Below are 10,379 nucleotides of genomic sequence, written 5' to 3'. Positions count from 1 at the left end.
GAAATATGAGTACAGTTTTAGTATTATTAGGAGTTAATTTGAGCCGCGGATATGTGGGTTTGTTAGTTGGATTGACTAGAGTAATGGCAGGGTGGAGGAGGAAAGAATCCAGAAGTGTTAATTGGGAGTTTATAGTGATAGGATGAGGCTTGGGATGAGTAAAGGAGAGATGGAGGAGGGAAGAGTCTGTGGAAAGGGTTAGGGAGATCATAGTAGCAGAAAGGGTTTGGGATGAGTTAAAGGTGCGATAAATGAGGGAGAATTTAGTAGGGTTGTTTGGGAGATCAAGGTAGTAAACTGAGGTTTGGGTGAGCTAGATGCGGTAGAGGAGGGAAGAGCTTAGGCAGGGTGATTTAGGAGATGAAAGTAGTAGAATGGGTTTGGGATGAGTCAGAGTGATGGAGGATAGATTGATAGAGACATGGCAAATGGTGATGGGTAGATAAAGTAAAGCTTACAAGACTACATATTTTTATTTATTTATAATTTTTTATATATATACTTTTTAATCATTATTTGTATTTAATTTATTTATTTGTTATTATTATTTATTTTTTATTTTATTCCAGTCAATTAACTGTCTGCAACTTGCTTCTCATTTATGCATTTGCTGCACAACATTTTCTGGGATGATGCAACTTTCCCAACACAATTAGAACCCTGTTAAAAGACAATGGCCTTAGTTGAGTTCTGCTTCGGTTGCATTATATACTTTGTACTTGCTGCCTGTCTCCAAATGAGCAACTTTTAAATCTCTTTGCTTGGTCAATCATGTCTTCACTGACGAGATACTCACAATTTCCAAAGGAATTTTCACTATTATTTTGCAGATCGTAAGTTGTGGTCCTCTGGGTGCTCATTCGATCACAGTTCTCAAGTTCTATCACATAGTATTAGGTGGCGCAGCTTTTTTCAGTTAAAGCACCTAAGCTTTGATATACTCTGCCTCTTTCCATGAGAATGTTATAACAGCTGCTTTCTGGCTTTTTATGCAGGAATGCCGATTATTGCCAGCCTTGTTATCTCAGCGCCAGGACAAATTTCCAGGCTGCAGTGCACTCATAAACTACATTGCTATTACAACAAGCATTTGCAATGCAACGGGTCTCGCGTTTGCTCATCTTAGAGCTGATCGTGTTGTAAACTCCTAACCCGACTTTTCATCTATCAGCAAAAGTGCTTTTATGTACGTAACCCGAAAAAGTGAAATTAACTGTGTAAAGCGCTCGACTTCTGCCAAGCGAAATCGCGCTAAGAAAATAGAGAAAAAGTAGTCCACGATCCGACAGAAAAAAGCGAGCCTCGCATGTTTTCTCTACTTGGTCGCTGCGCTCGAGGAGGGCTAACCACCGGAAAAGGCATGACGTGTGCATGCCTTCGACTAATGAAAGCAAGCGGATTTTACTAGGCAAGCCCACCAACCAATCAAACACACTGACGTGACGTCGACAGGGCTCCGAGCCCTTTTCTAATAGCTAAAGAGTCTCGCTGCGATACACATGCGCGAGCGCATGCAACGCAGGATTGACCCTAAAAATAACACACAGAATAGAAGGGAACACTGCTACTGTTAACAATGACTATGTTACATACCCTTAACCGAACTCTCAGTATGCAAGAAAGGGACTGTTTTTAATAGGAGAACTAGTGCCCTCAGCTTCATCAAGATATTCTGCACAATCCTTAATGCAACTCACGGCTGCTGAACAAACTTTCTCTTCATTGGAGGTTTGTTTACCTCCTCTCTGTGGCAGGATGGAGGACAGAATGTGATACTTTTGTTTAGCAGACTTCCTGAATGAAACCTACTCCTTGTTTTAATTTATGATCCCTCTATATCCCATTAAGTAAGTTAATACCAAATACAACACCTATAAAATGCTGAAATATTATACTTTCCCGAAAGTGAGTGTTTGAGTGGCAATGCAACATTAGTATCAAGCAGCTAGGCTATGAATAAACAGTAGAACAATGTGCTAAGTGTGACCTGCTATCAGTGGACATTCCTTGAGTGCCATCCTTGTTAACGGAATGTGCATAAAGAGAGCATGTTCTGAGTTCTACAAAAAGGCTCAAGCAAGATAGTAGTTGAAAACAGTGATGGACAATTTAACTTTGAGGACAGACACAACAAAAAATAAAACTACAATTCCCACACAAAAAATGATGCATGCATTTAGCTCTCGGAAAGGACCAGCAAGCTATTTTCCTTTAAATATAAAATGTTATTTGTTTGCAGTGTAAGCCAAGGACTAAAATATTTACCACGTGTACAATTTTCTAGTCTTGAATCTAAACTCTACTCTGGCCTGAGAATTCGGTACCATGCTGCTCTGGTATGTATGTATGTATGTATGCCAAGATTTATAAAGCGCATTCCTACTCAATAGAGCGTCGAAGCGCTAGGAGGAGAGAGAGTAAAAGAGAAGACACAATAAAAGGCACTACCCAGAGAAAGAAAGAATTATAAAATATAAAATAAACAAAAGAGAAGGAAAAGAAAAGAAGAAAAACCGAACACCGGTCATAAACCACCAGGGAAAGATTTTAACGCTTTGTATGTATGCCAAGATTTATAAAGCGCATAAGCCGATCCAAGGTCCTGATTTATAAACATGTCAACATTTCTGTCAATGCATCAATATGTTCCAAACAATCAGTTGCCTTCAAGCTGTGGTGTTGGGATGCAAAGTAATACCCGGGGAGTGTGAGGCTCCTCCCTCCCACTACAATCACACCATTGTCCCACTTTCATCTCTACTACTCTCCTCCCACCAGGACTCTCCGTCAGTTCCCTTCTTCCGCAAATTGCACTGTGTCAAGCGCTTGTTTACTTTGTGGCCGGATTTGCTATTTCCCTCTAAATAAGTCAGTAACAAAACAATTTTTTATAACTAATAGAAGCACAGATTGTCCAGCTTAGAATACAGAATGTTTCAAGAAAGCTTGCAAAGCAGAGAAGCATGGAGGCTTGCTTGAGTTCTGGGAATAAAGAGGCCGCTAACATGAGGCTGAACAGAAAATTGAGAAGTGACAGAGGGAGACCGTCAAGTACACAAAAGGAGAGCACTGGGAGTGTTGCTAGCCCACACCGCCTCCCTAGAGAAATCTATATAATCACTAAAGGTGTGGGGTAGTAGGAACTGAAGGTAGGACTAGGTCAGTCTTCATTCAGTGCCCGGTATTAGTTAGGTCGCTTTAGATCCTAAGGTGGGGAAATCATGGTTGGAAAATGTCCAAGCAAGGGGGTGCTGTGTTGTCCTACAGGGGGAGGGGGGATTTCCCTTACGGACTAGGTGGTCTCACACACATAATAGTGTCTTGCTTCATCATATGACCACCTAGCCCCACCCAAGTAAGATGGTACTACTTGGGCGGACTCAAGCTCTTGGTTAAAAGAACCAGAGGGAGTGCTGAAATTAAACTGACTGGATAGTTACATAGATCCAGAAGGGGTGAATAATAAAATTACCAAACATGTCACCAGTAGCTACTGCTAGTTTAAATGATGGTGCGTGCTGGTAAGACTAAAAACAAGGGGGAGAGGCTCGTTGGAGAATAATGTCTCTTGGAGTCTAAAAAGAAAAACGTATGACCAACATGTTTCTGCCCTCACTAGGTGCTGGTAGGTCAGGGGCATTCGTCAGGGTCGGAGCACACGCAGTAAGTGGGGTGCTCAAAGTGAATGATGTATGGCCTACCTGAACGAGTAGTTCACGGTGGGGTAGGTCTGTGATAGATAATAAATACACCACAATTTATTAAGAATATATTCAGAGTGAAGAAAACCGTGGGAAACCACTGCAAGGCACACAGCAATAGGTGAAAACATGTAAACGGCACTCACACACGCATGCAATATCCAGTGGTCAGCTTTAGGCTGATGACCAGATACCAATATGGTTCCTTCCCCATATGAGATCCCCTCTAAGCACATAAATTGTAGGAGATAACTTTGCTGATGATCCCGCATTCCATGGGCCCTGTAATGCCCCACTGTGGGATTCACTACCTACCATCCTTGTTGTTTTTGACCTGGGTAGCAATCCTACCAACCAGAGTAGTTTCCCCGACCCCTGCTATCTAAGCTATTGTTGCTCCCCCCTTTTCACACCTTTTCTTTTCCCTCTTCCGCACATATCTCTTCAGTCTCTTCCCCCCTTTTTTTCTTCCCCCCCCCACAAATCCCTTCCCCCCCCCTCTTTGCTCTTTTTATGTTTCTCTGCCCCTTCCCCTTTTTCCCTATGTTGGTTTTTTCCTTTTCTCCGTTCTGCCGTTTCTTTTCTCTTGCTTTTGTCCCGCCTCCTCTCCCTTCTTTTCTTTTCTCCTTCTTCCTTTTTCCCTGTTCTTTGCTCCCCCCGTCTTGCCCCTTCTTTTTAGCTCTCTTTTGTTTCCCTCCCTTCCCCCCCCCTTCTCTACTTATTCCTAGTGTCTTGTCTCCCTTCTCCCTTTGTTGGCCTGTCTTCGTCTTCTGCTTTCTTTTTCCCTTCTTTTTCTGCTTGCCCTCGTTTCCCACCTTCCCATTCCGGTTTTTTCCCTCCCCTTCCCACCCCCCTCTTTACCTTCACCTGGTCGTCCCAGCCGGACGACTAGGCCCTTTCCACGGGACTCAATCTCCCAGAGTCCCGTGGGCTTGCATGATGCGCCGCGCTTCCCGCGACGCGTCATTGAAGGACGCTCCCCGCGCTCGCCAGCCGCGCCGCGGAGGAAGCGCCCTGCTGCACTGCATCATTTTCAAGCGCGTTCCACCCCGCGGGACTCTGTCCCTCAGAGGTCCCGTGGGATTACCGCGGGCTATCGCGCTCCACCAGGGCCTTGCAGCCCTCCAGGCTTCCGTACCGGCGCAGCCCCCGAGTGGGCGCGGCCGGTTTTTGGGCGTGGCAGTAATACCCTCCACGAGTCGGGACGTTTCCATACCAATACGCCCGACACACCTGATAGTCTTTTCATTGGATTCTGCCCCCAGCCTCCCCAGCCTCATACCGATTGGCTGTTGGTCTACATAAATATCAGACCAGCCCTCCAGTCAGTACCAGAGCGGCCTGGCTCCGGCATGTAGGTACCCCCCATGGTATTCCCTTTGGAGTGGTAAGTGTGGGCCTCCTTGGCCCTTTGGATTCTTCTTTTAATCTCTGTTTTCCCTCTCTTTGGTAGCCTTGAACTCCCCCTTGACCTGGCTTCCACCTTTTTTCCTTTCTTCATCTTTTTTTCCCCTTTTTTTCTTCCCTTAGTCTCAAGCTTGGTCCCCTTGTCTTTCTTTACTTCCCTCCCTTGGTCTCCTACTTTCCTTAAGGCTCTGTGCACCCCAATTCTATTTCTGTCTCTTTCCTTCTTCCTTGCTAAACCCTTAATCTCCTCAGAGTGTGACTACAAGGGAAACCCCCCCCCCGGCACTAGCCAGACCAGAGGCAAATCGCCCCCACCTCCGGGGTAAGTCACATTTGCATGCGTGTGTGAGTGCCGTTTACATGTTTTCACCTATTGCTGTGTGCTGTGCAGTGGTTTCCCACGGTTTTCTTCACTCTGAATATATTCTGAATAAATTGTGGTGTATTTATTATCTATCACAGACCTACCCCACCGTGAACTACTCGTTCAGGTAGGCCATACATCATTCACCTTGAGCACCTCACTTACTGCGTGTGCTCCGACCCTGACGAATGCCCCTGACCTACCAGCACCTAGTGAGGGCAGAAACATGTTGGTCATACGTTTTTCTTTTTAGACTCCAAGAGACATTATTCTCCAACGAGCCTCTCCCCCTTGTTTTTAGTCTTACCAGCACGCACCATCATTTAAACTAGCAGTAGCTACAGGTGACATGTTTGGTAATTTTATTATTCACCCCTTCTGGATCTATGTAACTATCCAGTCAGTTTAATTTCAGCACTCCCTCTGGTTCTTTTAACCAGAGGTCGAGTCCGCCCAAGTAGTACCATCTTACTTGGGTGGGGCTAGGTGGTCATATGATGAAGCAAGACACTATTATGTGTGTGAGACCACCTAGTCCGTAAGGGAAATCCCCCCTCCCCCTGTAGGACAACACAGCACCCCCTTGTTTGCCATGATTTCCCCACCTTATGATCTAAAGCGACCTAACTAATACCGGGCACTGAATGAAGACTGACCTAGTCCTACCTTCAGTTCCTACTACCCCACACCTTTAGTGATATTATAGAGGGAGACAGTCTGCATCAACCAGAAGAAGCTGCAGAAGTAGGAGAGTTGTGTCGGAGATCTGCCTGGTCATTGTGCCAGTGCCATGCTGTGAACCTGGAGCTGGACCAGTGCCGACTGGTTGCCATGGTGCCCCCTGTTGTAACTAGGGTGCATCCGTGACGTCATGACGGAATCCTGAGCATCGCAAATAATTTTGACGCATCACTGCCACAATGTAGCGATGAGTCATTTCTTGTAAATATGCCCATAAATTCTAACTTGATTGAATGAAGGAATGATAGTTTATTAAGTCAGCATGAATACCTTGTTTTGAGAAATGACTACCCCCAAAATACCAACTTTTTACTTGATAGCAAAAATCCATAAAATCCACGTCAAACCCCGGGGAGAACGATTATTTCTACAAAAGACAACCTTTTCAAGAATACTTCAAGGTATATTGACTTTTTCCTCCAAGAGTATGTAAGGAATTTACCATCATACATTAAAAACACTGGTGATTTCCTTACAAGGATATATGACATCCCTTGGAATGAAGATTACCTACTGATGAACCTCAATGTTACCTCGTTGTACACAAGAATTATACAAACCGAGGGACTCAGGCAATCGAACATGTTTTGAGAGGGAGGCCATTGAAGTTGTACAAGCATACTAAAATGGTATCTATGATCAAATGGCACATTGGAATGCCTTTTCCTATTCAATATGGGCATTTTTGGACGGGCACTGGGTGAAGCAGTGGGCATCGCCCCTCCACAGCTGGGTTGGTTCTGGGTTGGTGGGAGGAGCAGGTGCTCATCAACGACCATGGTAAACTTTGGGGAGACCATGTTGTTTCTTCGTTGCGTTATATTGACAATTTATTTGTCACATGAAATGGACTGAGAGAGCCTGCTCAGGCCTTTGTTAGAGCAATCGACAACTACACTCTGAATTTGCAATTTACAGGAACTATCAGCGATACCCAAGTTAACTTTAGTACCTGCAGGTGTTTGTTAAAAACAACAGAATAGAGACAAGATGATCCATAAAGGAAATGGCTGGCAGTGCCGCGCTTCAGCTGTAGCTGTGTGGAGGATCTTCAGAGGTGTCAAGACACGCTTATCTTAGCTGTACCCCTCTGTGACACTGCGGGCCCTATTTACCAGCTCCCTGCGCCCCCCGTGCGGCACTATTTATATGGGGACAGTGGCGCACCCGCGGCCCATGGGGCTTGTAAATAAGCCCCTATGTGGTTTTCCTCTGCTGCTTTAGCCAAGAGCTGCCAATGCTTGTTGAGTGAACTGCATGCCCGCTGCACACCCCGGGCACCCGAGGTGGCAGCAGGGTGGCAGGTCCCCACATGCCTCCAGGGTGCCTCACCTGGGGGGAGCACGCTGGGCCTTGCGACCAGGATCTTCTGAAACAGAAAAACGACCTCTGAGAATGTGAAAGATGTTTAACTAGGTGCAGGACCCGCAGGAAGGGGCGGGTGGATTCAGGTGTCCTGACTGGGGGGGCTGCAGGCAGCGCCCCCAGATGCAAGAATTCAGGGGGTGGGGGCTGGCGGAGACCAGGCCTCAAGGCACTGACCCGCGTGAGGCTTTGGTTGTGTCTCATCTCAGCTGAGAGTTATTCTGGGCACTACTTCTCGGTGGCTCCGCAGAGCCTGGGGGGGCACACTACCCCAGGCCTAGTAGTGCCTGTCCTGAGGTGTGCTAGGGTCACCCATCACTTACAGAACCCAGGGAGAAACCAGAGATGCATTGTCCATGCAGATTACCCGTTTAATGAGAAACCAGGCCCAGACTGGCACACTAGCGCAGCGTCCTCCAGCGGTGAGGCATGGCACTGTGCCACTCTGTCAATACATTACCAACTGCACTGAAGGTTAAGGTGCGTCTAGGCACAGTTCCATATTTTACCATTTAGGGGGGCTGTGGTACAGTGGAAAAAGAGATCTACCCAAGAGCACACGCACTGCTCGATGGAGAGCCGGGATTATCTATATTGGCTTGTGCCAAAGTCTGCTAAGTGGTAAGTGTGCTTTGGTTCCTCGTGCCTGGTGCGCGTGACACTCTTCCTCCTCTGATGACGACTTCCTCACTTCAGAGCGTGAGAAAGAGGCGCCAATAGTTTCAACAGACCTGCCCCCCCCCCCCCCCCTCACCCCCCCCCCCTGAGCCGCGAAGTGGGCGTCTGGAGGGGTAAATCATGCACGTGAAGCACGTGTGCTCCTGTATGAGTGACATAGAAGACGGGCAACCCAGGGCGCCCTGTGCACCAGGAGGGGGTCACCTCCTTAAAGCTCTTCCCAACCCTCTCGGGCGGCCACAGCGTTACCCCCGAAGGGACCCCTATATACAAGCATGCCTGCGAGCCTGGTGAAGCGCCTAGAAGCAGCAATTGCATCAACCAATCGCATGCACATCTTTTCAGAAAATTGTGCCCCCCCACCTAAATCTGGTTGCACCAAAGACAAATATTTGTCACTCAGAAAAAACCAGTAGTACTATTATCCGGCCATTACTGCCCTCCTGCAAGATGCCAGGCCACCACAATGTGTGTGGCAGAAAATAAGGTACCACCAGAGATGCTGGCAAACCTGGCAGCATTTTACTTTCTTCCACACATTTATACATACAATAAACATACTCTAGAGTACTGCCAATATGTATGCATGCTTTTCAAAGACATCAGGGGGTTCACGTGTTTGCATGTGCAGATGTACTACTCATAGCATAAGGTTATCAACGTCATCAATGTCTCGAGGGACCTGCTGAGTCCACAAAGGGATGCCCAGTGCTCCAGTGGTAGCTTTGCAATATGTTTCGGCTGCTTGTGGTGCCTGCTGCCTGGGTCTGCTCAAGGTCCCATGGCCCGACAGCTTCGCTGCGCCAACCTTGACCTTGGCACCCTCCCACGCATCCGCTGAACAACCACCGGGGGCAGATCATTCTCGCACCTCACTGCCAAGAGGTGGAACACTCTCCCCACCCACCTGCGTCAGACCGAGGGCCTCCTTACCTTCAGGAGACATATCAGGACATGGCTGTCCGAGCAGTAGCACCCCCCACCCCTCAAGCGCCTTGAGACCCTCACGGGTGAGTAGTGGTACAAATTCCCTGATTGATTGATTGATATGGACTGTAATCTGTCTCCCTTGTGGTAATACCATGATGCCATCTGCCCACTGCCCTACCAGGGCACGTATTTCCATTCAAACTACCCATTGCCACGTGGTGCACAAGTGGATCAAGTCTATGGCAGAGAAACAAGTCTGAATAACCTCCACCCAGACACTCAGCAACGCCCAGAAGAGTTAGAAGTAGTGAATACCTGTGTTCATCAGTCCCGTGCACATGTGCACTTCAGAAGCTTCAATCCTTGGACGGGGGCAGGAGCTGCTGAAAGTGCGGCCGTGTCCTTGACAGCGCTGGAGCCAGACTCAGTACTGAGGCACAAACGTCCAAGTGCCTAGAAGCAGAAGTCTCTAGTGATACAAGGAGGCCCGGGTACATGCATAGGGCGGTGTGCATGTCGGAGGTGAGTGATCCTGTGATGTCACCACATCCTTTTCCTAATTCTAACACCCCAGGCTTCTTCTTGGGTTCCTAACCTTCCTGCCCCGTCCCTCTCCCCCGCCCCTCTGCCCCGCCCCTCTTTATATACGTGTTCCGCGTACAGTACTCGTCTCTTTGTTATTCCACCACTCCTGCCATCCTCTGTCTCCCGCTCCGGGCTCTCAGGGCCTCTGCCTGCTCTCTCGCTCAAGGCTCTCAGGGTCTCCGCCTGCTCTGCCCGGGCTCTCAGGCTCTCCGCCTGCTCTGCCCGGGCTCTCAGGGTCTCCGTCTGATCTGCCCGGGCTCTCAGGGTCTCTGCCCGAGCTCTCAGGGCCTCCGCCTGCTCTGCCCTGGCTCTCAGGGCCTCCGCCTGCTCTGCCCGGGCTCTCAGGGCCTCCGCCTCCCCTGCCCCCGCATTGGGGCCTCGCTCACGGCCTCCTGCTCGGGTTCTCATCCTTTGACCTTCCCTCGCGCTGTTACTCCTTTCCGACCCCCACTTTCTTTCCAGCTCGTTTCTTCTTTTCTAGTTAGTTCCATACATTCATTTCCCCGACTCTTTCTTCCTCCCTTTTTCGCTGTTCCCTCCTCATCTTGCATTTCTTCATTCTTTCCACCTTCTTTCATGTGTCTCTTCACTCTCGCTCTAACATCTCC

At 48.1% G+C, this 10,379-nt stretch overlaps 1 protein-coding gene across 1 annotated transcript; it reads right to left on the bottom strand.

The window, feature by feature from the left end:
* Positions 1-9,726: 9,726 nt before the first annotated feature.
* LOC138278569 (octapeptide-repeat protein T2-like) lies at positions 9,727-10,179 on the bottom strand. Its single transcript, XM_069219260.1, has one exon. It carries the CDS (start codon positions 10,177-10,179, stop codon positions 9,727-9,729), a length of 453 nt encoding a protein of 150 aa, XP_069075361.1.
* Positions 10,180-10,379: the final 200 nt, after the last annotated feature.

Source organism: Pleurodeles waltl, chromosome 2_2 (assembly GCF_031143425.1).
Source record: "Pleurodeles waltl isolate 20211129_DDA chromosome 2_2, aPleWal1.hap1.20221129, whole genome shotgun sequence".
Taxonomy (NCBI): Eukaryota; Metazoa; Chordata; class Amphibia; order Caudata; family Salamandridae; genus Pleurodeles; species Pleurodeles waltl.
This window is presented reverse-complemented; position numbering and strand designations above follow the sequence as displayed.

Coding starts and splice junctions, on each gene's coding strand:
- LOC138278569 (XM_069219260.1), bottom strand. CDS start 10,179: ATGAGAACCCGAGCAGGAGGCCGTGAGCGAGGCCCCAATGCGGGGGCA.